General features: G+C 35.3%; 2 protein-coding genes across 23 annotated transcripts in view; both read right to left on the bottom strand.

Moving 5' to 3' along the window:
- Positions 1-25,332, bottom strand: part of LOC135076983 (modifier of mdg4-like) — a 351,682-nt gene that overhangs the window by 85,664 nt on the left and 240,686 nt on the right. The window contains exons 5-6 of one of the 22 annotated variants that reach the window (XM_063971522.1): positions 22,550-22,951; positions 20,961-22,359 (exon numbers count right to left, since the gene is read on the bottom strand). The exons of 15 other annotated variants lie outside the window; for them this stretch is intronic. In XM_063971522.1, the coding sequence (XP_063827592.1) occupies positions 22,175-22,359; positions 22,550-22,951 (587 nt within the window). In that variant the 3' untranslated portion in view covers positions 20,961-22,174. Of the gene's footprint in view, positions 1-2,906; positions 3,164-4,064; positions 4,316-8,541; positions 8,790-9,477; positions 9,713-15,401; positions 15,680-20,960; positions 22,360-22,549; positions 22,952-23,852; positions 25,252-25,332 lie in introns of those variants that run through there. 6 more of the 22 variants (XM_063971553.1, XM_063971558.1, XM_063971562.1 and 3 more) reach the window with 6 other exon arrangements.
- Positions 17,381-20,055, bottom strand: LOC135076993 (uncharacterized). The gene is made up of 2 exons (XM_063971579.1): positions 19,649-20,055; positions 17,381-19,428 (listed from the first exon to the last, which is right to left on the bottom strand). Exons 1-2 carry the CDS (start codon positions 20,025-20,027, stop codon positions 19,244-19,246), a joined length of 564 nt encoding a protein of 187 aa, XP_063827649.1. The 5' UTR covers positions 20,028-20,055; the 3' UTR covers positions 17,381-19,243.

Raw genomic sequence — 25,332 nt, 5'->3', positions numbered from 1 at the left:
ATCAAATTCATTCTGTAGTATGGCATACTCTGACCGCAGTAAAGTGATAGTCTCTTTCATTTCCTCAATTATTGGAATTGGGTCGGTCACAGTGCAGTCCAAGCTTTTTGATAGTGGTTTATCTAATGAATCGAGGGTCTCCTGCGTTAGTGAGTCATTAATCATATTAGAGATGGGCGATTCGAATGACAATTGTGATGCAACGCTCCCGTTCGGCGACTGTGATAGTTTTTCATGAGTGTGTGATGACATGCCCGAAGGTGTTCCTCGGTGGCAGTCCATTCTTGAGAGCACGCTCGCTGGTGTTGATTCTGGGGACCCGGGTGCAGCCTCCGACAGGGTCAGACAGGGGGGAGGAGTATTTTTTGACCTGGCGATGGTGTCCTTTTTCCTTTGCGTCACGTAAGATGTAGGATTTGGTGTAGAGGTCTCCGTCGCTTTTTTGCAACATAAGTTACACTTCCAGTTCTTTTTTGTATTTGCATCTTTGAGACGATGTAATTTTTCCGAGTAGCCGATACAATCAAACTCAAAATAGTTGCGGCAAAACGAACATTGTACGGCATCGTTTGAGTCAATTTTCTGTTTACATTTGTGGCATTTGACGATGAGCGCCCTCCTGCGTGTCACTAATACATCTTTTTTAGTGGGTTTTGACATTTTGTGATCTATCTGAATGCACACAATGTTGTAGCAGTTAGTACAATTCCAAGTTGGTAGATGTCACGCTGTTGTTGTATCTACTGTATGGCAAGCAGAGACCTCTAGTGGTGAGTAGCGAGGTTCGTTTATTGTCGTTGGAAGATCTTGTATGGCAAGTAGCGACCTCTTCTGGTCAGTAGCAAAATTACGATATGAGTGTCCTGGTCACTGTGCGTTATCGAAAACAGCAATCCGCTTTCCACAAATATCAACAGATGTCGCCAATATTATTATGGAAACTAGTGTCATCTAGCGGTGAGTAGCAGCGGTGTACTGTCTTGTTAGTCCATAATGATTCATCAGCTGATTGTGTTTACATGTCATTTGAAAAATTAACGTACGAATAATGTTTATCAACAATTTTCACGTAAAATGTTTTCACTCACTGAGTTTAAGTGCTAGAATAGTTCACTCCACACCAGTTTATGTCCGAGATTGTAAGTATTCACTCGTAATATTCACGTTTATAGTCACTATTTATCACCGGGTACACATCAGCACCAAGACAATAATCCCTTGAGATATCATTGTAATAACGTCTGTGGCACTTTATCAAACGAAATTCTATAAAACACTACTGATTTTATAATCATATTGGATGTATAAATATTTTTAAATAACAAAAATACACGGAGTCGATTTCACTGTGGCGACACCAACGCCATCTTTTCGCTTTCTGCTTCCTATTATAAACATAGTCTTGCCATTTTAACGCCTTTCCTCCGTGGACCATTTGGATGAGTTCAGCTGCAATATAAAATTACATTCAAGCCTCGTTCTCTTCTAGCAAAAGTTTAACCTGATGTAGTATGAAAGAGCTGCGGTCCTCTACTGTTATCTAAATCAATTCTATTACTGGTTTGTTGCAGCGGTAATGGATGAATTGAAACCAATCACAGAACAATAAATAAAATAAATAAACATAATCTTGAGATTGATTCTAGTATTCAACGTATTGCAATGCGGTGAACTACATACAAGCGACAGTTCTATTATGTAGTGTTATGTATGTAGTATTATGAAGTGAAAAATAGTCTCAAGGAGAGTGTACTTACCTTCTTCATCTTATGTCTCTTCAAGTGAGTTCTTAATGACAGTAATCAACTAACTTACTACTTATAATATCTCATGTATTCTATTTTGTACATTTTCTAGAGAAAGTCAATTTTCCTGGTGGGAAGCCCTTAGCTTAAATGAAACCCGTTTTTTTAAGGAATATTTGTAATGTTCATTTACAAAAACACGAAATACTGCAATATCACGTAATCCAATTTGACAGTTGTAAGCCTGTATAAGATTAAGAGAAGATAGAATGAGAATAAGACAAATAGGTGTGATAAATATTTTTGAACATAATACCAGGCCTGTTCATCTCCGCGAGTTTACATCGAAAACAAAACACGCACGATGGCCCACCTACAGGATACTATTCGACAAGGCCTCACATAGGAGCGATTCTTGTGTATGATGGAAGAAAATAAAGAAAATGGTGTACTAAATACTGTGCAGTATTTAACTGCCTAAATAATAATAAAAACACAGAATGTACTTTTTTAAGTTGCCTCAAGACACTGAGAGGTAAAAAAGTAGTTAATATTATTCATGATAATTCATGCTAAATCATGTATTTCCTCCGCCATTTTCCGCAGTTTGGCACCTCACGTCACATCATTTTACCAAAGTCAGCCCTATAGCTTCGGCGCAGTGCCGATCACTGACGTTTGTCAACAAAATGGTGCTTGACTCTTGAGACAGGCTAAATTACACCATATTGTTAATGACATTGAGCATACATTTTTTAAATACCTTCGCGAAGTAATACTTCTTTACGTAGTACTTATTATTATTCTGTGATAATACATAATTATACACTGTACCATCTAGTCCCAAACTAAGCAATGCTTTTACTTGGCACCAGATAACGGATATAAACATCCTTACTAATAGGTATTATAAATGCGAAAGTAAGTTCTCTGTCTGTCTAACTGTGTTACTTTCACACCTAAACTACTGAACCGATTTTGATGAAAGGCATAGAGATAGTTTGAGTCCCGGGAAAGGTTATAGGATAGTTTTTATCCCGGTTTTTGAAACAGGGACGCGCGCGATAATGTTTTTCTGTAAAAAAAATTCACACGGACGAAGCCGCGGGCGGAAAGCTAGTGCTTATATCTATTATTTTCATACAACACAATATTTAAACTTAGTTTTTAAAGTGATTAAACTTTTATCCTGTAATACACCCCGCCCGATTCTATGTACTCAACGGGTTCATGGTCATGCATCCCAAATACTTCCACGGCGTTCATTTGCTTATCAGTGATAAGCGTGACCTTACATCCTCTGTGATAGTACATGCAGTACCAGCGCCACCTATTGTGGTGGGTCGGCCGTCTGCGGTTGAAGGTATGATATTCCCAGAGCAACGCTTGTTTTCCAGTATACATTTTTATAAGTTTTCCTGTAAAGTTTTGTAAATAGTCAGTCAATGCATTTAAATAATAATCAGAATGACAGTCAGAGGTGGAATTGTGTAAAGCAATCGTAATCATTTGACAGTTCATAACGTACGATAAAGTGTTCAACAAATCGTTTGACAGAATAATCGTACGTTATAAACTGTCAAATGATTACGATTGCTTTACACAATTCCACCTATGATCAGTATAAAACTGAACTTGTTATAATAATAAAATTAGGTAAACATGCAATAAATAATTTGAATTTGAATTTGAACATGAAAAAAGAAATTAAGTAATTAATTACAAATAATAAAAATAATGGAACTGTAGGACAATACCTATAGGACAAAAACACTTGATTTTAGTCGTAAATCTATAATAAATATTTCTTTGGTTCAAATCAAATCAAAAACATTAATTCAATTTTGAGTAGTATTTTGGCACTTACGAATATCAAAAATTAAGGGTCTCCTTATCTTTAAGAATAAAAACAGAACGACCGTCTCTGCTGATGGGCATCATCACGCAGAAAAAGGTATGTATCTAGGAATCTACTTTCTACTGAAAGAGTGCTACATAAACGTCAAAGCTCATATTACGTAACCGACAGAACTTGTAAAATACATCCTTACCAGAATACCGTAAAAACGACACATTTTTAAGGCTAAGTTGCACCACCTAACTTTGACCGTAACTATGACGATAACCGGTGCTTTTTGTATGGTGTTTGACAGTTTTTTTACGTTTGTCTAAGTTAAAGTAAGATGGTGCATCCCAGCCTAAGTCCCTAATGCCAGATTTCACCATCAATCCCTAATTTTAAGTAACCGTACCGAGGTCACTTAAAAATCAGGAATTGATGGTGAAATCGGGCATAAGGCCAATTTTGGTCCAACAAGTTTTCCTTCTTTTAACCTAAGCTTTAAAGAAGACCCCGCCAGATTGTAGCAGCTTTATTGTAGGGTGGTCGTGACTCCCACGCATCTCCAAGACATACATATCCTGGTCAGTGATCAGAGAAGCCTTGCAGCCCTTGTGGTAGTCCACACAATTCCACCGGAATTTATTAAACAAGGTAGACCGTTTGCGGTTGTACGCGTAGTCCCGCCAGAGCAAGGCTTGAGAGCCACTGGAAAACTTGATAATTTTTCCTGGAAAAATATAAGTAGATTAAAATACAGTTCATGTTAGATTAAGGCGGATATCACACTGCGCCGCGCTCCGCCGCGGAGCGCGGGGTGACAGATTTAATCATTGTATGCAAGTACCTCAGTTTGTATAGAAAACACGTGCGGCACTTCACACTGACAACGCGTCCGCGCGCGTGATTGTTTTATATGAAAATCACGCGCTCCGCGGCGGAGCGCGGCGCAGTGTGATAACCGCCTAAGCTATGAAGTTTATTTTATACCTACTCGATATGTTGATCGCTTTCATAATGAAGATCTAAAAAATAATGTAAAACAGATTATGGATAAAAATAATAGATTTTAGGTTACAAATAAAATCATTTATATTTTGGTTCAATTAAAATCAATCAGTGTCATCTACACGTGTAAAGATTCAAAAAGTCGTGAAAGGCATAGTTTAAATTATGAACTCATTTAATTAACTTACAATAACAGTACTTATCTACTAATTATAAAATCTTAATATTTAAATTTTAAATTTTGATCACATTCCGTTCCAAAATTGTTTCCAAACTCCATTAATATCAATTAATATAATATATAAATAGTATTAATATTTTACTCCTAAAGGAATTCCTTTGGTAGGTAACATTAAAATTTAACTTCAACACTTTTTATAAAACAACAAAACTTACGATATATTAATATACATATATTGGAATGTCATAATAATATCATTATTAATGAACATACAATATGTTAATAACATTAGTATAAAAATAGATTTATGTACACACATTCACCGTCATAGTAAGAAAACAAAACAAACAACTTAAAAAACTAAAAGTTAAATATTATATTATAATAAGTAATAATACTTTCTGATTGGCAATGTAAAACAATATAACGTAAATGTAATTTACTGTGTATTTTTATTACCGAAACCGGTATTAACAGTGATTTAACTTGTTAAGAATATTACTGAAATGAAACTGAAAAATCTTCTAACATTACAAAATTTAGTTTCTTTTTAAATCTTAAAGCAACATGTTTTTAATAACTAGCCACAGATCAATTAACGTACATAAACGAGGATTACAAAATTAAATTCTGTATCAGTTATACATTATTATTATATGCATATTATATCAAAATCAAAATTTATCATTTACACTAGCTTTCCGCCCGCGGCTTCGCCCGCGTGGAATTTTGTCTGTCACAGAAAAACTTTATCGCGCGCGTCCCTGTTTCAAAAACCGGGATAAAAACTATCCTATGTTCTTTCCCGGGACTCAAACTATCTCTATGCCAAATTTCATCAAAATCGGTTGCGAGGTTTAAGCGGGAAAGCGTAACAGACAGACAGACAGACAGAGTTACTTTCGCATTTATAATATTAGTTGGGATAATATAAAACACTCGTAGCAAAGAAAATAGAGCCCATGTCATTCTTGCATTATAATATTTAATTGTTAGCAAAAAATGTTATATAATTATAATTAAACATTTTCAATTAATAAATATGACAAATAAATGTTTCGACAACCCAGGACAGACTGTTCTGGCGCTACGGCACGAGGAGAGCAGATCTAAAACATGGGAAATGGGTAGGACAAAGAAGAAGAAGTAGAGTCAATTAATAATATAAATAGATATTGAAATGTCTCTGTTGATTTGAGCATTAGAAAGATTTTACAGTTTGTTGAAATACCTAGTCTAGATTTATCCCCTTAATAATATAAAAGTTGAACTTTACTTTATAGTGATATATCATCAGTAAGGGGAAGTCTTTAATATTAGTAGACCCAGCTAAAATTACCAAAGTAATTATGCTTTTAAAAGTAAAAGAAAATATTTGACAATTAACAGTTGTGACATTGACATTATTGCATTAAAAAATCAATTCCACGGCAAAAAAAACGGAAAAATGAGAAAAAATTAAGTATGAGAATGCATCCCTGTGGTAGAGACAATAACGCCATCTATAGTGACTGCGGAGGCTTTACATTTGTGTTTGTGTTTCTTGGAGCACGTCCATCTGATGCGGTCCCCGATGAGCGAGCGAGAGTGCCTGAAGTACTTGTGCCCTCCGATGTATATGTTGGTGGATTCTCTAGCGAAGCGCGCGCGCAATATCGCTGAAACTAAATCTGTAATAAAAATAATAATTTAAACATTATTCTTTCTTCCACTCTAGTTAAAATAAATATTAATGTAATGTAGTTAATAATATTTCAAAACATATTATTTAATACATTGTGATGCTTCTGAACGCAAACATCACATCTTTTTCAAAATACCTTCATTTATTATTTTGAAAGCACTTAAAACTAAATTAGAATGTAACAAAATTATAAGTAGTTATAACAATGATACTTTATTTTTGATGAATTAAGGGTTCAAATAAATACTCATGATGTTATTTTTAAAAAGCTTTATATTTATTCAACGTACCTATGTTTAATTATTATTAACTAATTAATTGATAAGGGGTCATTCCATCGTTTCGGGTGTTACGTTCGTACACACATATTCAACAATTTCATGTATTTTGAAATAGTATTTTAATAATGTTAGTGCCTTAATCTGTCCGTTTTTAGTTGTTTTATCTAAATAATAACGTTTTTACAGCTTAGAATGTAAGATAACGAAAATATGAGTCGAAAAGTGTGCGTTTCGGGCGTTACGAGATTTTGCCTCTATGTTCTGACTGTTGCTGCATTTACTCGAAATTTAGCGAATTTTCTTAAGGAATCATACCTAAAACTTACAGGACTTCTAAAGTATGACATTTACAAACCATGTAACATACAATCACTGTTAAATAAAACGTTTTACTATTTTTTTATACATTTTTTCTTTGTTTCGGGTGTTACACTGGTTCTGTTTCGGGTGTTACGAGTACGAAAATTCAACGAGTTTTATCGATAAAATCGGTGTTTTATTAGTCTCTAGGTACTACAAAATAAGGAGTACAACAAATAAACACAAATAGAGCGAATTCTGGTTTGAAATTACGAAGCAGCTTTTTTTTTTAAATATACAAAGTTCAAGTTTAATTTTTCCTCAGAATATAGCTTTTTCTATTATTTTTGGCTTGAAATAGCATTACTTTAATTTCTAATTACGATATTTATTGGAAATGTTAAACATCGACACTTTTTAGCAATACCTTAATTTTAGTGTTAAGTCGACATTTCAAAAAAGTCTTAAATTGAGAAATATGACTCCTTTTCCGATGCCAGCGCTAGTGGGAGGTCAAAGGACTCTCACAGTAATACTTTGTCACTTCTCCAAGCAATATAAACACATTATCGGCATATAAATAAAAATGTAATACCCGAAACGTTTCGGGTGTTACAGTTTTTAATCAAGAAAGAAACATACCAAATTGGTATCATGCTCGGATATTAGTTAGTATTTGAAATCATTACTACCATGACCTTACTTTTACCAAATATTGTTACCCTAATCCATGTGTAAGGTACAATAATAAAACAAATACCTGTTTTTCTGTTTCGGGTGTTACATCGCCGAAGTAACAAGAAAACACACTTAAAACTTGATAATTATCCATTTTTTTGGGACTATGACGCTATCTACCAATACTATGATAAATACCCTCGAATCATATAGTGGCAAAACGTTTCACAGATTGATAGTTTTTTTTAAATCGTATTACCAATAATTAGAGAGAAAATGATCATTCAGACAGTTGACTTAAGTATAGACTTTGAAGACTAATAACTTAAAAATTACTTGTTTCTTTCAGATTTTTTTTGTTGCACATTATAATTTGGAATGTTTACTTTCAAAATTCATCAGATTTAATGCGAAAAGAACATATTTAGTTTTTCACCCTCGGTAACATTTGTCATGGAATGACCCTAAGACATTTCATTTTTCAAAAAATACCATCTTTGCATAAGCCTAGTACCACAGAATAATAATAAGTACTACGTACTAGTACTAGCTGAGTTCCCAAGAATTTAAGTTACAACACCCAATGTATTTTATTTCGAATAAAGTTTTGTTTGAAGCGTACTAAATATTTATTATTATCGTTATTACATTATTTATTAAATACATATGGATATTATACTACTATAATAAAAATGGATTAATACTCAACACAATAAAGATTAGAATTATTCAATAATTCTAAATAATTAATTAAAAAAGTGTTCTTTTTTCCTTTGGTGGTGATGTTTTCTTTAATAGATAAGTAATTGTATTTGTTTTAGAAAGGCACAAAAAAAGTTTCAAACTAATTTGACGAATCTACCATCTGGATACATGTGGTACCTCGGTGGTTCGTGGTTGTGTTCCTCGTACAAATAAGTTATGTTCTGCTGATCCTTGTCAGTGCGCAGTTTCGCTTTGCACCCGTATTTCAGTTTAGTACAATAATAATAACGTGGTTTGTTCTGTGCGTACGTGAAGCTGTTCACCATTAGCAAGTCGTTCTTTCCGTGAATACTGGGTATCTTGAACACTGTAAATTAAAATATTATTCCATCAGTTTTCTTCATAGAAAAAATTGCTTTCCTGTATATTACATTAAAAATTACATCAATAAAACACAAGATTTTTTTAAATAAAGATTTATGGTCATTTTGGACATAGAACAACGTTACTTTTTTTTATCCACAACGAGGAAGCTCTTGGCCTGTATCTCACATGATGGTAACGAAAAAATGAAAATGAAAAAAAATATTAAAATATTTATTGCCAGAATCAAACAATAAAATAACTAAAAGACAGACCTTCACACTAGGCATTTCCTGTCCTGTGGAGGAAAGAATAACGATTTACAGGTTGAATTAGTACGGCTAAGCTGAAGTTTTATTTAAGGATGTCAAAATATGAAAAGTACACAAAAGATGAAAAGATGAAGTTTTATATAATTCAACAATATCTGAGTATGATCAAAAATACATAAAGATTTGGATAAAATACTTTTTTTTTTTGGGGCAAAAGGCATAATCAAAGGCATATTTAATTTTTTTATGCACCACAAAGCAGGTATTTGACTGCAATCATACATGACGATAAGTGAGATACAGTCTAGGCTGGTACATACCTGCCCTGTAAGTGCCTATTCACTCTCACATTGAAGAGGTTCGGAGTAATTTAGTTTTCGTTCGTTCGTTTCAGCCGAAAGACGTCCACTGCTGGACAAGCTAATTTAGTTTACTTTGATGAATTTCCCATCTGAAGTAACATGGTACTCCGGGGGTTCGTGGTTGTGTTCCTCGAACAAATAAGTCAGGTTCAGATCCTGGTCGGTGCGCAGTTTCCCTTTGCACCCGAGTCTCTTCTTAATGCAATAATAATAACCCGGTTTGTGCTGTGAGTAAGTGAAACCGTTCACCATTAGCACATCCTTCTTTCCATGAATACTGGGTATAACGAACACTGTAAATTAAAATATTATTTTATCAGCCTTCTTATAAAGCTTCCCTGTTATTACATTACAAATTACATAAAGAAAACACAAGATTTTTTTGTAAAATAAAATTTTATGATCTTTTTGGACGAAACAGAAGAGTAATAATGAAGTTTTATATAATTCAAAAATATCTGAGTACGATCAAAATACATAAAGATTTCGATTAAGTACTTATTATTTTTGGGGCAAGACGAGGCATAATAAATAATAAAGGCATATTTTTTTATGCACCACGAAGCAGGTATTTGACTGCAAGCGCCCTGATGTTAAGTGGGATGCAGTCTAGAATGGTACATACCTGCCCTGTAAGTGCCTATTCACTCTCGCCTTGAAGAGGTCCGGATTAATTTAATAACTATTTATTTTGACGAATTTCCCATCTGAAGTAATACGGTACTTCGGGGGTTCGTGGTTGTGTTCTTCGAACAAATAAGTCAGATTCAGATACTGGTCGGTGCGCACTTTCGCTTTGCACCCGAGTCTTTTTTTAGTGCAATAATAATAACTGGGTTTGTACTGTGAGTAAGTGAAGCTGTTCACCATAAGCATGTCCCTCTTTCCGTAAATACTGGGTATCTTGAACACTGTAAATTGAAATATTGTTCTATCACTCTTCATAGACACAATTGCTTTGCTTGCCTGTAAAATTACAGAATAAAACAAGTTCAAATTAGAAATTACGAGATCGAATCAGAAATGAAGAGACCTGTAAATGAACTAAAGTCCCTGACATAGCCCGACGGATTAGCAAGCTGAAGTGGCAATGGACAGGGCATATAGTAGGTACGCAGAACTGACGACCGATGGGGCAGCAAGGTTCTGGACGGAAAACTCTGCGTGTGACGTCCACCCACTAGGTGGACGGACGACATCATAAAGGTAGCAGGAAGGCGCTGGACGCAGGCCGCTACCAACCGGGCAACATGGAAAGCATTGGGGGATAGGATAGGTCCACTGCTGAACATAGGCCATGTTCAGCAGTGGACGTCCTATGGCTGAGATGATGATAATGATGAATAAAACAAGATTTTTTGTAACATAAAAATGTATGATCACTTTTGACATAAACCAACGTTAGTTTGGACAGAGTAAATACAAATGAGTAGGTCATCTTCATAGAAACGCACGGACGCGGTTTGTATATGAGCGCGCCAACACGTATGCGGCGCGCACGCACACACTGACAAAATTTAGCGGGGAGCCAGTCGTGGTTGCGCCGAATTTTGTCAGTGTGTGCGTGCGCGCCGCATACGTATATTAGTATTTACTCTGGTTTGGATGAAACCCAAGAGACTAATAATGAAGTTTTATTCATATAATTTAACAATATCAGAGTACGTTCAAAATTACATAAAGATTTCGATTGAGTAGTTATTATTTTGGTGCAAGAGGCATATTCATACCTCCCTGTGAGTGCCTAATCACTCTCACATTGAAGAGGTTCGGACTAATTTAGTTTATTTTGATGAATTTCCCATCTGAAGTAACATGGTACTCCGGGGGTTCGTGGTTGTGTTCCTCGAACAAATAAATTAGAGTCTGCTGATCCTTGTGAGTGCGCAGTTTCGCTTTGCATCCGAGTCTCTTTTTAGTGTCTCGTGTTATCGAAATTTCCTGTGTCGAGCTTGAGAGTTACATCATTGTATGTGTGTATAGACCCCCTTCTGGGGACTTTGGTATTTTTGAAGCGGCTATTGAGGATGCTCTTAATAAAACTTGTAACAGCAACAAAAAGGTCTTAGTTTGTGGAGATTTTAACGTCAATTTACTAGATAGCTCATCATCATATTCTGTAAGACTACTTTCCCTTTTTAAGTCATTTAATTTGTTTAGTCAATTTAAGGAACCAACTAGAATTACGGAAACCACAGCTACTTGTCTAGATAATATTTTCTCTAGCTGTGTCCCTGACAATAAAGCTGTCATACACAATCTTACGTCAGATCACTGTGGTATTAAAGTAGAATTTATTTGTAATAATTTAAATAATAAAAGTAATAAAAATGCCGTATGTAGACCTGTAACCATTAGTCGCCTAGAACGTTTTAAAAATAATCTTGAAAATAAATTGCATTTAGTCCCGTATGTGCAGGGAGACCCAGATGCTCTTTACAATAACCTTTTCGAATGTATTAAAACCGAACATGACAAAGTTTTTACGGTAAAGCCATTAAAACCAAATACCAAATCTAAGTTTAGTGACTGGGCTACTAAGGGAATATACAAAAGTCGAAATACGTTATATGAACTTTATGGCATGAAAAAGTATAATAATAGTATATCTTTTCTTGAGCATGTAAAAAAGTATTCAAAAATTTTTAAGAAAGTTTGCTTCATGGCTAAGTCTTTTTATATTCGGGACAAGATAGGGAACGCCAGTAATAAAATAAAAGAAACTTGGAACGTTATCAACCGAGAGACTGGTAAACTAAAACCAAGAGATAATGACTTTTCTCTCAAAGTTCACGATAATTTGATATCTGCAGATAAAGATGTAGCGGAAGCTTTTGATAAATTTTTTGGTAATATAGCTTCAGCAACAACTGCCAACTTAAAGTCATCTCCCTCCGAGGCTGAAGAAATATTGAAAACCCACGTGACACCCTGTGACTCGCACTTCTCTTTTAAACATATTACTCCTTTAGATATCACTAAAACTTTTAATCTTTTAAATGTAAAGAGTACAACTGATATCTGGGGCATCTCTGTCAAGATAGTCAAACACATTATTGATATAATTTCCCCACAGTTAGCGATAATATTCAATAATTGCATAGAGAAGGGAATCTTCCCCGACCTCATGAAACATAGTAGACTAATGCCATTATTTAAGTCTGGTAGTAAAACCGACCCTGGCAATTATAGACCCATTTCTATCTTGCCCGCTCTGAGCAAGATTTTTGAAAAAATCATACAGGAGCAACTTATGATTCACTTTGGCTCTAATAAACTATTTCATAGTGAACAATATGGTTTTACCAAGGGTCGTTCCACCACCGATGCCGGGGTTGCACTACTTAAACATATCTTCGAGGCTTGGGAGAATTCTCAAAATGCACTAGGGGTCTTCTGTGATCTCTCAAAAGCTTTTGACTGCGTAGAACATCAAACGCTAATTCGCAAACTGCACTTTTATGGGGTGAAGGACTCGGCTTTGGATTTAATACAATCCTATTTAAACTTTAGAGTTCAAAAAGTTGACATAAATGGTGTTTTGTCTTCTGGGTCACCTGTGAAAATGGGAGTTCCGCAGGGGTCAATTCTGGGTCCATTCTTGTTTCTTATATACATTAATGATCTACCATATTTTGTTAAGGACTCTTGCGAAATCGTGTTATTTGCTGATGACACATCTTTGATTTTTAATATTGATAGAAGTAAAAATAACTTTGACGATGTAAATAATGCACTAACAAGAGTTTTAAGTTGGTTCACTACAAATAATTTCCAACTTAATGCAAAGAAAACAAAATGTATAAAATTCTCTTTGCCTAACGTAAAAACAGTTAGTACCCAAATAGAACTTAATAATAATGCCATCGATCTGGTAGACTCTACTGTTTTTCTGGGAATTACCCTGGATTCAAAACTCCAGTGGGGCCCCCATATAGAAACTCTGGCGGGAAAGCTCAGCTCAGCGGCTTTTGCAATAAACAGGATACGGTCATTAACCGATGTTTCAACAGCTCGCTTAGTTTACTTTAGCTACTTTCATAGCCTAATGTCATATGGAATCATGCTATGGGGCAAAGCTGCAGATTTTGAAACAATATTTATTTTGCAAAAACGTGCGATAAGATACTTGTATAAAATGAAAGCAAGAGCGTCCCTTAGAGAATTGTTTAAAGAAATTGGCATTCTCACGGCCGCTTCACAATACATCTTAAACTGTATTCTATTTATTCAACAAAATATTAATGAATTCAAAAAGAAAAGTGATATTCACCAAATTAACACTAGAAATAAAAATAAATTGGCTATACCCGCTTTTAGACTTAATAAAGTGTTTGCCACTTTTATGGGACAAGGTATCCATTTTTATAACAAAGTCCCTGATAAATATAAAGAGCTACCGTATAATAAATTTAAAGGTATAGTTAAAGATCACATGCTTAAAAAAGCCTATTATACAACTCGAGATTTTCTTAATGATAAGTCATCCTGGGAGTAGGATTATGGTCCTCTCATGCTCGCACTAAAAATAATTAAAATGGAAAGTAATGTATAAACTAATAATAATTTCTCAAATGTTATAGTGTCATGCTTCTCAATCTGGACTGTTACTTAGCTTTATTATTAGTTTTTTTTAAAGAGATAACTTGGAATTGTCATTCTCACTAAAATGTCTCTGGGGTGGTGGCGTAGTGAGGCGGGTCGTTACATTCCCTCCAATATGGTCGAGTGAAGCGATGGCTGGTTCACTCGTCATGTCTGTGAACAGGCGCTGCTTTCGGGGACTGGTCAATCCAAGTTATTCAAATTTATGTATGCGAGTCATTTCTACTAGTATCTTAATATGTAAGTCTAGATATTAGCACGTCACTACCTTGTTTAATATACCACGCAATCTTGTATACCCATTCTTATAAGATACACCATGCAAGAATGCATGGTAAATTCAGTGAACTGCTCCTGAATCGAATGTACCTACTACTACTATTTCTATTTATTTATATTAACCGGCAGACAGTGGTGACTGAGTTTGTTGCGGCGCTTCTTCTCAGCACTTGCCAAATGTTGGTCTCGAAGCGCTGGTAGGGTAAAAAGATTATGAGACATGTAGAGGCTCCTTAAGAGCAAAATGACGATTTGTAAGAACTATTTATTAGTCTAAACAAATAAAGAAATTTTGACTTTGACTTTGACTTTAGTGCAATAATAATAGTTGGGTAGGTACTGTGAGTAAGTGAAACTGTTCACCATAAGCATGTCCCTCTTTCCGTGAATACTGGGTATCTTGAACACTGTAAATAAAAATATAATTGTATAGGCAGCTTAATTAATAAAGGACGTGGCACACTTATCAACCCGGAAAGGGATCGTAACCCTATCAACCCGAGGCAGTCAGTATTCATTGTATGAAACTCCATACTGCAACGCACATTTTATCCGCACCGTAACGTAAACGCCTCGAGTTGATAAGTCTGCTATGACCTTAAAGTTGAATAATAGTATAATTACATAAAAGGGATTTTTAATAATAAAACACAGTCAAGTTTACTATAGTACAATATTTCTTGTAATAATTTTGGAGATAAAACAACGTTAAACGTAAAACAACCCTTTTTTAATTTGGATAAAACCAATTGCTTTAGGCTTCAATTTAATCCACCTCAATACCTCAACGGTCTGACCGTCCGTCAGCCTGGCATGCGAAAAAAATCTGTCAAACTCCATACAAAAAACACCGGTTATTGTTATAATTACAGTCAAAGTTAGGTGGTACAACTCATTTTTAATACTGAATATTTTAAAACAAATCTTTATTATTTACATAAACTTAAAATTACTTAAAAACTAAAGTTTAAAAATTACTAATAATAAAAACTATTTACAAAATAATTTACAAAAATCAATCTTTATTTGTTGATATTTTAGCTCACAAAATTATCTTGAAAAATAAAACCGTATTGCATAAGGTGGGAATCGAATTCATAATTTCTGTTCCCATCATAGGCAATTCGATTTTTTCAAGTTTCTTTGTTTCTTTTTAATAAACTCTCCAGTGCTTGTGATATGGTACTGCGGTGGATCATGTGTATGATCCTCAATCAGCCGTGTGATTTTCAGGTGGTCGTCAGTTCGCGCCCTGGCAGGGCAAGAGAGGCTTCGTTTCTTCGTGCAATACCAGTAATTCTTCAGGTATTCGGAAAATGTGAAACCATTCACCATCATCAACTTTTTCCTTTTATACCTACTAGGTATTAATTGCACTGAAATTAGAAAAAAAAATATTTACCTGTTCTATTTAAAAACACACCTACGAGTACCTTTAAAAAATATAAAGTTTGTTCATTTTATAATATAAATACTAAAAGACATATATCTTTCCTCTTTGTAATATAAGTATGATAAGAGTAGGCGCACACCGTTGATTTTTAGTTGGCCGATAGTTGTGCCCGATTTTAATTTGTATGAAGAATCGGCCAAATCGAATCGGCGCAGTGTGCGCACTCCCATACATGCCCATACTGATCAACTGCCCGACTAAACTATCGGCCGACGAAAAATCAACGGTGTGCGCCTACTCTAAGGGATTAGGATTTTAATAATTCATATACTTATACATTTATTGAACAATATTTTGGAAATATGAGAAGATTTTGGACATATTTTTTCATTTAGTTTGCTCTACCACCACTTCAGGACAACTTCGGTGCTGAGAAGTGTCGGTAGAAACTCAGTCATCTTAGATCTACTAACCTCATAATACTTACTTATCTTAACTCTGATTACAAAATGAGTGAATGTCAAAATGTCACTACTCATAAACATTAGCAAGTTAAAATAATTTTTCGTGCGTAGACGCCCACACAGATCATATAATATTATTATACGAGTATTATCGTTGTAGGAGATTTGGGATAGGATTGGGATGGGATACCTTCGATTTAAAGCAGACTCTGCAGGACGGTCCAAGCTTGGCCGTTTCTTTCTTCTTTCACTTCACAAATACACTTGAATTTTTATGGGTTGGTTTTAGCGCGCGAGAGGTGTTATTTGAGTTGGTTTATTTTGGATACTTATTTCGTATTAACGCCCAAATAGGTAGGCGATGCGGCGCGTTGCAATGCGAAAGCGAGACTGAAGGCGGAAGGGAGAGGAAGGGAAAGGACTGTCAGAGTGAGTGATAGAGAATAGTGTGACATGAGTTTGAATTGTTTGAGGTTTTAATACTGGCGCGTACAATCGTCACTATGGGAGACTGGGTACGCTTGTAACAGGGTACGGTTGTAACAATTCAACCGTAGCTCGGTAGGTGAGGGGTACAAAGGGAAGGGCAAGTAGGGCTGTATGGACTTGTCACCCGCATGACCTTTCCCTTGTACTCCTCACCTACCAAACATTTGAGTTGTTACAATCGTACCCTATTACAACCGTACCCAGTCTACGCTTCTAAGGGACTCTACATACTATTAAAGCTTATTCCATCTAATAGTGTGAATGATTCCGAGCATACTTTACGACACAATCGTTCATCGTCCAAACTCGACTGGTGCAGCCGATGTTGCGCTGGTTGCACCGCCATACCACCTTCCCAAGGCTCCGCCTTGCCTCGTTGAAGATATTACTGCCTATTACGAGGTTCCGTCTACCGTTCCTCCTGAAAACAAACTTGGCTGAAAAGAAAATACAGATTTAGTCATTAACTTTAACTATAGACGATGGCTCAAACTAAACATTTATACCCTTATTTATAATAAAGCAAACAGCATAATAAACCTATTTTAACTATTGCACTGTTTTGTCACTTTCTATCAAATGATGACAGCACCAAGTAGGAACGAGATAAAACAGCTGATAATTAAGCTGTTTGCGTTATTATGAATAAGGGTATTACTATCTATGCTGTTGATAGGGAAGGAAAATTTCCATTTATTTCATGAAGCATTTTATTGATGAATCACGTCATGTTATAAGTTGTTAATTATACCAAATTGACATAAAGCAAAGCTAAACCATAGGTGCAATTGCGTAAAGCAATCGTATTCATTTGACAGTTCAAAACGTGCGATAAAATCTGTATAACAAAGCGTTTGACAGAATATAGCGTACGTTTTGAACTGTCCAATGAATACGATTGCTTTACACAATTGCACCTCTGACACATGCCAATAAATTAACATTTCACAAGCAAGGTATTATTTACTTAGCTCTTACCTACTGTCTGATCTTAATGTCTTACACTGAATTCACTACTATGCGTTACACTACACGTTTTAACGTTTTTAGATATTAAGCCAATAAATATACCTCTGTTAACTATTATTAGTCGCCCATTCTGAGCTTAAAATAGCTAGAAGATACAGTCTACAAACCTTAGGCTGAGCACCGTACTTTAACCGTTACTATAACCATAACCGATATTTTTGTTTAACGTTTGTTATTGTTAAAGTAAGATGGTGCTACCTGGCCTTATTTGTTAAACGTTATGATAACTGCACTTTATCAAAAACGCGTTTTCTGCATCTTTTTAAACTTTTTATCTACATTTTAGTAAGTAAGCAATCAGTAGATTATGACATGTATTATGACAGTAGAATAAAGTACTATTGGAATGTTACATCAGCATGCTTGTGTATCACAAATTACAATCGTAACCTACACACAACACTTTGATATCAAATACACCATAATCAATCAACAAATCGACTCGTCCGAAGTAGACTGAGTAGGTGAAGTTTAAATCGTTGGCATCCTTTTGAAATAAGACTTTACCCATGACACACAGTACATTCCCTAAATATGTGACAAATCCAATGAGTTAAAATTGCAATCATTAAAACGCATGTATCACGGGGAGTGCTCCGAAGAATTGTCCGGACTTTTTCCTGCCGTCACTTTTCGCTACTGATTTACCCGACAGCACTTCCACCCCCATCACTTAGATGGTTGGCAGTCCACAACAGTAAGTTTCTCTAGAAACTTCCTGCCCCGTACAACCAAACTGTGGAATAAACTGTCGTCTGCGGTATTTCCGGATACGACCTGCTAGCTTTCAAGAAGAGAGCGTATCTTCACCTTAAAGGCCGGCAACGCACCTGTAACGCCCCTGGGTCTGCAGGTGTCTATGGGCGACGGTAATCACTTACCATCAGAAGATCCGTCTGCTCGTTTGCTTCTTGTCACGTAAAAAAACCTTGAACAGACGACAGCACGTCAAGATTATCACCGTGGCATCTTAATTTGATATAGTAATAAGTATTATTTTGCAACAGCAATGTATAATCTGATGTGCTGTTGACTGTAAACTCTATTTACAACAAGTAATTGTAAAAATAAAGACAAAAAATCATTAGATTTGTCATAAATTTGGGGAATGCACTATTTTCATCACGAGTAGTCTTATATTAAGATGCCGATGATTTAAATTTCATCCTGTATATTTATTACAATCTTTGACAAACTGTCACGCGGGCGAAGCCGGGGGCAAATGCAAAAGTTCTTCATGGACCTGGCCTGGACCTCCTAGACTTGCACCTGCTACTACTTTAGTCTACTTAATTAAGGCTACTTTGCTTCATAAGCATGACGATTTTAATGAATTCATTCATTTTATGAAGTACGTTAATGATTTTAATTAAGTACCTAACGCGTTTCTTCGGCCTGACAAATGCCACTGCCATCGTCAAAAATTCATTTAAGCAAGATTTATCTTTTACAAAAGATTTTTTTGCAAAATTGCCATATTTTATAATCATGTGATGAAAAAGCTCCAGAGCTCAATAGAAGAACTGAATAACGACACAAGTTATAAGAACTTTGTCGTTATTCAGTTATTCATGATTATGTGATCCGCATTGCATGACCACGCCACTAAACGTGCTCACGTAAGCCTTGCAGCCTTTGTTCTTCTTGTTACACCTCCAGAAAACCTTCTTGTTCATTTCATAGTCCTTATCAAATCGGTGCTTGCCTATTTTAATGGCTTGCTTCCCCAAACGAGTCTTGAAGATGATTCCTGAAATTTAAAAATTATAAATAACTTGAAAAAATCGAACTGCCTAAGGCGGGATTCCTGAAATATCAATGAACCTTAATACAAGACATCGTATAGAAAAAGTTATTACAAATTCCAAAATTTTTTAGCCGAATATTTCTTTACTCAAATTTTAGTCAAGATTGTGTAAATATTTTTGCACTAAAAGTTACTTTTGGTTTACTTCAAAAGTAATAATTACCATCAGCTGAATTGCTTGATCCTTCATCAGCGTCATCATTTATTTTTGATGATGTAGTTGATGATGATGGTGTTGGCTGAGTTTCGTTTCTAAGTGGCGTTGTTTCTGGCACGGCAATACTAGCGACCGTGTCAATTTTACATATGGCAGGGCCTTCAACATCTTTTTCCAGAGACTTTTTAATCGGGACCTCGACACTCTTCAAACCTTCGTGATCTCTAGTGTGGTTGTGTTTCTCGTTGAGCTTCAGAATATTGTTGCCAGCTGAGTACACGTAGATGGTGGCTAGGCAATTGTAAATCTTATTTACAGAGCAAACCCACCTAGTTTCACCACTATTTGTCGTTTCTTTGCAGTACTTGTATCCGTCAACCATCATAGTGATAGTAGCTGGATTTGAAATTTTTGGCACTGAAACAAAAGAGCATGGTTAAAAATGTTCCATTTTTTAATTCTTTTAGATTTCATGAATTTAAAATATAGGTACATTTGTAACGTTGCCTTAGGTTGTGATTGTTGTTGGAATCTAGGACTTCGTTATTAAACTTCTTTTAATAAAATAAAGGGTTTAATATAATAATTTTTTTATTTTTATTTAAATTAATAAAATTACATTAAAAAGATCTCGCTGGTACTTGAAGTGTTACGGGTAGAGCCTTACCAAGTTATTTTTATATCCGTGTATTAAGATTCAAAACTTGATAAGGTTCAAGTTTACGAATTCCAAGTGTTTTGGCCGAATATTTGCATTGGCACAATTTGTTTTGTAAAGATCAGTTCTGGAAATATTTTTTGTACAAAAGTTTCATTTTGCTTCTTCATTAAAAGTTATGTTTTTGTATTTACCATGAAAGATACTAAGTCAACTGACTTAACTTCTTGGGGCGTATTTTCTGGACCGGCAACGCTGGCCCTATCTTCTTACATAATATGCATGGACCACGGACATACACATCCTTTTTATATGCCTTATCAACCTTATCCTGGGCTTTCTTTAAATCTTCTTTGTCTCTAGAGTGATTGTGTTTTTCGTTGAGCTTCAGAACACAGTTATTCGCAGTGAACGAGTAGATGGTGGCTGGGCAATTGTGAGTCTTACTTCCAGAACAAACCCACCTAGTTTCTTCAGTATTAACTGTTTGTTTGTAGTACATATATCCGTCGACCAGCATAGTAATGCCATCCAGATAATATACAGTCTCCAGTTTGGGCACTGAAAAAAGGCATGGTTAGAAATACCTATTCAATAGTGCCCAGGAAATCAACCCCGGAGTTGTGATGATTGAAATAAAAAAAACATATTTATTTCATAGATGGTGCAACCCGGCTTTATTTGTCAAACGTTAAGATAACTGCACTTTATTAAAAACGTGTTTTCTGCATCTTTTAAAATTCATTATCTACATTTTAGTAAGTAAGCAATCAGTAGATTATGAAATGTATTATAACAGTATGACATTAGAATAAAGTACTATTGGAATGTTACATCAGCATGCTTGTGTATCACAAATTACAATCGTAACCTACACACAACAATTTGATATCAAATACACCATAATCAATCAACAAATCAACTCGTCCGAAGTAACAGAAGATATCCTACCTAATCTATATCCTACCCTACTATACGGGTGAAGTTTAAATCGGCATCCTTTTGAAATAAGGCTGGTTTTAGAATCACCCTGACGCACGCTGACCGTCAGAGCTCACAGCCAAAATGCGTCACTCAGGAACGTTCCCTTCAATTACATACATTTTGATTTGTCAGCGCCGACGATCAGCGAGCGGTCAGCGCGATTCTAAAACCAGCCTAAGACTATACCCATGACACACAGTGCATTCCCCAAATTTGAGTCAAATCCAATGAGTTAAAATTGCAATAATTAAAACCTTGAACAGACGACAGCACGTCAAGCATAACACTATGGCATCTTATTTCGATGTAATAGGTATTATTTTGCAAAAACAATGTACAGCCTGGTGTGCTGTTGACTGCAAACTCTTTATAAGAGCACGCTATTACAAATAATTGTAATAATAAAGACAAAAAATCTCATTGGATTTGTCATATATTTGGGGAATGTATTATTTATTTAAACAGCCTGTATATTTTAACAATCTGTGACAAACTGTCCCGCAGGCGAAGCCGAGGGCAATTGCTCGTGTATTTTTAAGTTTTTCATGGACCTGGTCTGGATCACCCGTTAGTTGGGATGAGACTTGCACCTGCTACTACCTTAGTCTACTTAATAAAAAGGCTAATCTACTTTGCTTCATAAGCATGACGATTTTAATCAATTCATTCATTTTATTAAATACTTTAATGATTTTAATTAAGTAGGTAACGCGTTTCTTCGGCCTGACCAATGCCACTGCCATCGTCAAAAATTCATTTAATCAAGATTTATCTTTTACGGACAATATTACAAAATATTTTTTTGCAAAATTGCCAAATTTTATAATCCAGTGATGAAAAAGCTCCAAAGCTCAATAGAAGAACTTAATAACGACACAAGTTATAAGAACTCATTGATGATTATGCGATCCGCATTGCATGACCACGCCACTAAACGTGGTCACGTAAGCCTTGCAACCTTTGTTCTTCTTGTGACATCTCCAGAAAACCTTCTTGTTCATTTCATAATCCTTATCAAATCGGTGCTTGCCGATTTTAATGTGTGTTTTCCCCAAACGAGTCTTGAAGATGATTCCTAAAAATTTAAAAAATACAAATAACTTGAAAAAATCGATTGCCTAAGGCGGGATTCCTGAAATATCAATAAAACTTAATACAAGACATCGTATAGAAAAAGTTATTACAAATTCCAAAATTTAGTCAAGATTAAGTAAATGTTTTTGCACAAAAAGTTACTTTTGGTTTACTTCAAAAGTAATAATTACCATCAGCTGAATTGCTTGATCCTTCATCAGCGTCATTATTTCTTTTTGATGATGTAGTTGATGTTGACTGAGTTTCGTTTCTAAGTGGCGTTGTTTCTGGCACGGCAATACTAGAGACCGTATCAATTTTACATATGGCAGGGCCTTCAACATCTTTTTCCAGAGACTTTTTAATCGGGACTTCGACACTCTTCAAACCTTCGTGATCTCTAGTATGGTTGTGTTTCTCGTTGAGCTTCAGAATATTGTTGCCAGCTGAGTACACGTAGATGGTGGCTGGGCAATTGTAAATCTTATTTACAGAGCAAACCCACCTGGTTTCACCACTATTTGTCGTTTCTTTGCAGTACTTATATCCGTCAACCATCATAGTGATAGTAGCTGGATTTGAAATTTTTGGCACTGAAACAAAAGAGCATGGTTAAAAATGTTCCATTTTTTAATTCTTTTAGATTTCATGAATTTAAAATATAGGTACATTTGTAACGTTGCCTTAGGTTGTGATTGTTGTTGGAATCTAGGACTTCGTTATTAAACTTCTTTTAATAAAATAAAGGGTTTAATATAATAATTTTTTTATTTTTATTTAAAATAATAAAATTACATTAAAAAGATCTCGCTGGTACTTGAAGTGTTACGGGTAGAGCCTTACCAAGTTATTTTTATATCCGTGTATTAAGATTCAAAACTTGATAAGGTTCAAGTTTACGAATTCCAAGTGTTTTGGCCGAATATTTGCATTGGCACAATTTGTTTTGTAAAGATCAGTTCTGGAAATATTTTTTGTACAAAAGTTTCATTTTGCTTCTTCATTAAAAGTTATGTTTTTGTATTTACCATGAAAGATACTAAGTCAACTGACTTAACTTCTTGGGGCGTATTTTCTGGACCGGCAACGCTGGCCCTATCTTCTTACATAATATGCATGGACCACGGACATACACATCCTTTTTATATGCCTTATCAACCTTATCCTGGGCTTTCTTTAAATCTTCTTTGTCTCTAGAGTGATTGTGTTTTTCGTTGAGCTTCAGAACACAGTTATTCGCAGTGAACGAGTAGATGGTGGCTGGGCAATTGTGAGTCTTACTTCCAGAACAAACCCACCTAGTTTCTTCAGTATTAACTGTTTGTTTGTAGTACATATATCCGTCGACCAGCATAGTAATGCCATCCAGATAATATACAGTCTCCAGTTTGGGCACTGAAAAAAGGCATGGTTAGAAATACCTATTCAATAGTGCCCAGGAAATCAACCCCGGAGTTGTGATGATTGAAATAAAAAAAACATATTTATTTCATAGATGGTGCAACCCGGCTTTATTTGTCAAACGTTAAGATAACTGCACTTTATTAAAAACGTGTTTTCTGCATCTTTTAAAATTCATTATCTACATTTTAGTAAGTAAGCAATCAGTAGATTATGAAATGTATTATAACAGTATGACATTAGAATAAAGTACTATTGGAATGTTACATCAGCATGCTTGTGTATCACAAATTACAATCGTAACCTACACACAACAATTTGATATCAAATACACCATAATCAATCAACAAATCAACTCGTCCGAAGTAACAGAAGATATCCTACCTAATCTATATCCTACCCTACTATACGGGTGAAGTTTAAATCGGCATCCTTTTGAAATAAGGCTGGTTTTAGAATCACCCTGACGCACGCTGACCGTCAGAGCTCACAGCCAAAATGCGTCACTCAGGAACGTTCCCTTCAATTACATACATTTTGATTTGTCAGCGCCGACGATCAGCGAGCGGTCAGCGCGATTCTAAAACCAGCCTAAGACTATACCCATGACACACAGTGCATTCCCCAAATTTGAGTCAAATCCAATGAGTTAAAATTGCAATAATTAAAACCTTGAACAGACGACAGCACGTCAAGCATAACACTATGGCATCTTATTTCGATGTAATAGGTATTATTTTGCAAAAACAATGTACAGCCTGGTGTGCTGTTGACTGCAAACTCTTTATAAGAGCACGCTATTACAAATAATTGTAATAATAAAGACAAAAAATCTCATTGGATTTGTCATATATTTGGGGAATGTATTATTTATTTAAACAGCCTGTATATTTTAACAATCTGTGACAAACTGTCCCGCAGGCGAAGCCGAGGGCAATTGCTCGTGTATTTTTAAGTTTTTCATGGACCTGGTCTGGATCACCCGTTAGTTGGGATGAGACTTGCACCTGCTACTACCTTAGTCTACTTAATAAAAAGGCTAATCTACTTTGCTTCATAAGCATGACGATTTTAATCAATTCATTCATTTTATTAAATACTTTAATGATTTTAATTAAGTAGGTAACGCGTTTCTTCGGCCTGACCAATGCCACTGCCATCGTCAAAAATTCATTTAATCAAGATTTATCTTTTACGGACAATATTACAAAATATTTTTTTGCAAAATTGCCAAATTTTATAATCCAGTGATGAAAAAGCTCCAAAGCTCAATAGAAGAACTTAATAACGACACAAGTTATAAGAACTCATTGATGATTATGCGATCCGCATTGCATGACCACGCCACTAAACGTGGTCACGTAAGCCTTGCAACCTTTGTTCTTCTTGTGACATCTCCAGAAAACCTTCTTGTTCATTTCATAATCCTTATCAAATCGGTGCTTGCCGATTTTAATGTGTGTTTTCCCCAAACGAGTCTTGAAGATGATTCCTAAAAATTTAAAAAATACAAATAACTTGAAAAAATCGATTGCCTAAGGCGGGATTCCTGAAATATCAATAAAACTTAATA

Source organism: Ostrinia nubilalis, chromosome 12, assembly GCF_963855985.1.
Source record: "Ostrinia nubilalis chromosome 12, ilOstNubi1.1, whole genome shotgun sequence".
NCBI classification, from domain to species: domain Eukaryota; kingdom Metazoa; phylum Arthropoda; class Insecta; order Lepidoptera; family Crambidae; genus Ostrinia; species Ostrinia nubilalis.
This window is presented reverse-complemented; position numbering and strand designations above follow the sequence as displayed.

Excerpts from the sequence above, each read along its gene's own strand:
- LOC135076993 (XM_063971579.1), bottom strand. The coding sequence starts at position 20,027 with ATGATGGTTGACGGATACAAGTACTGCAAAGAAACGACAAATAGTGGT. Across the intron at positions 19,429-19,648 it reads ATCAAGCAATTCAGCTGATG|GAATCATCTTCAAGACTCGT; the intron begins GTAATTATTACT and ends TTTAAATTTCAG.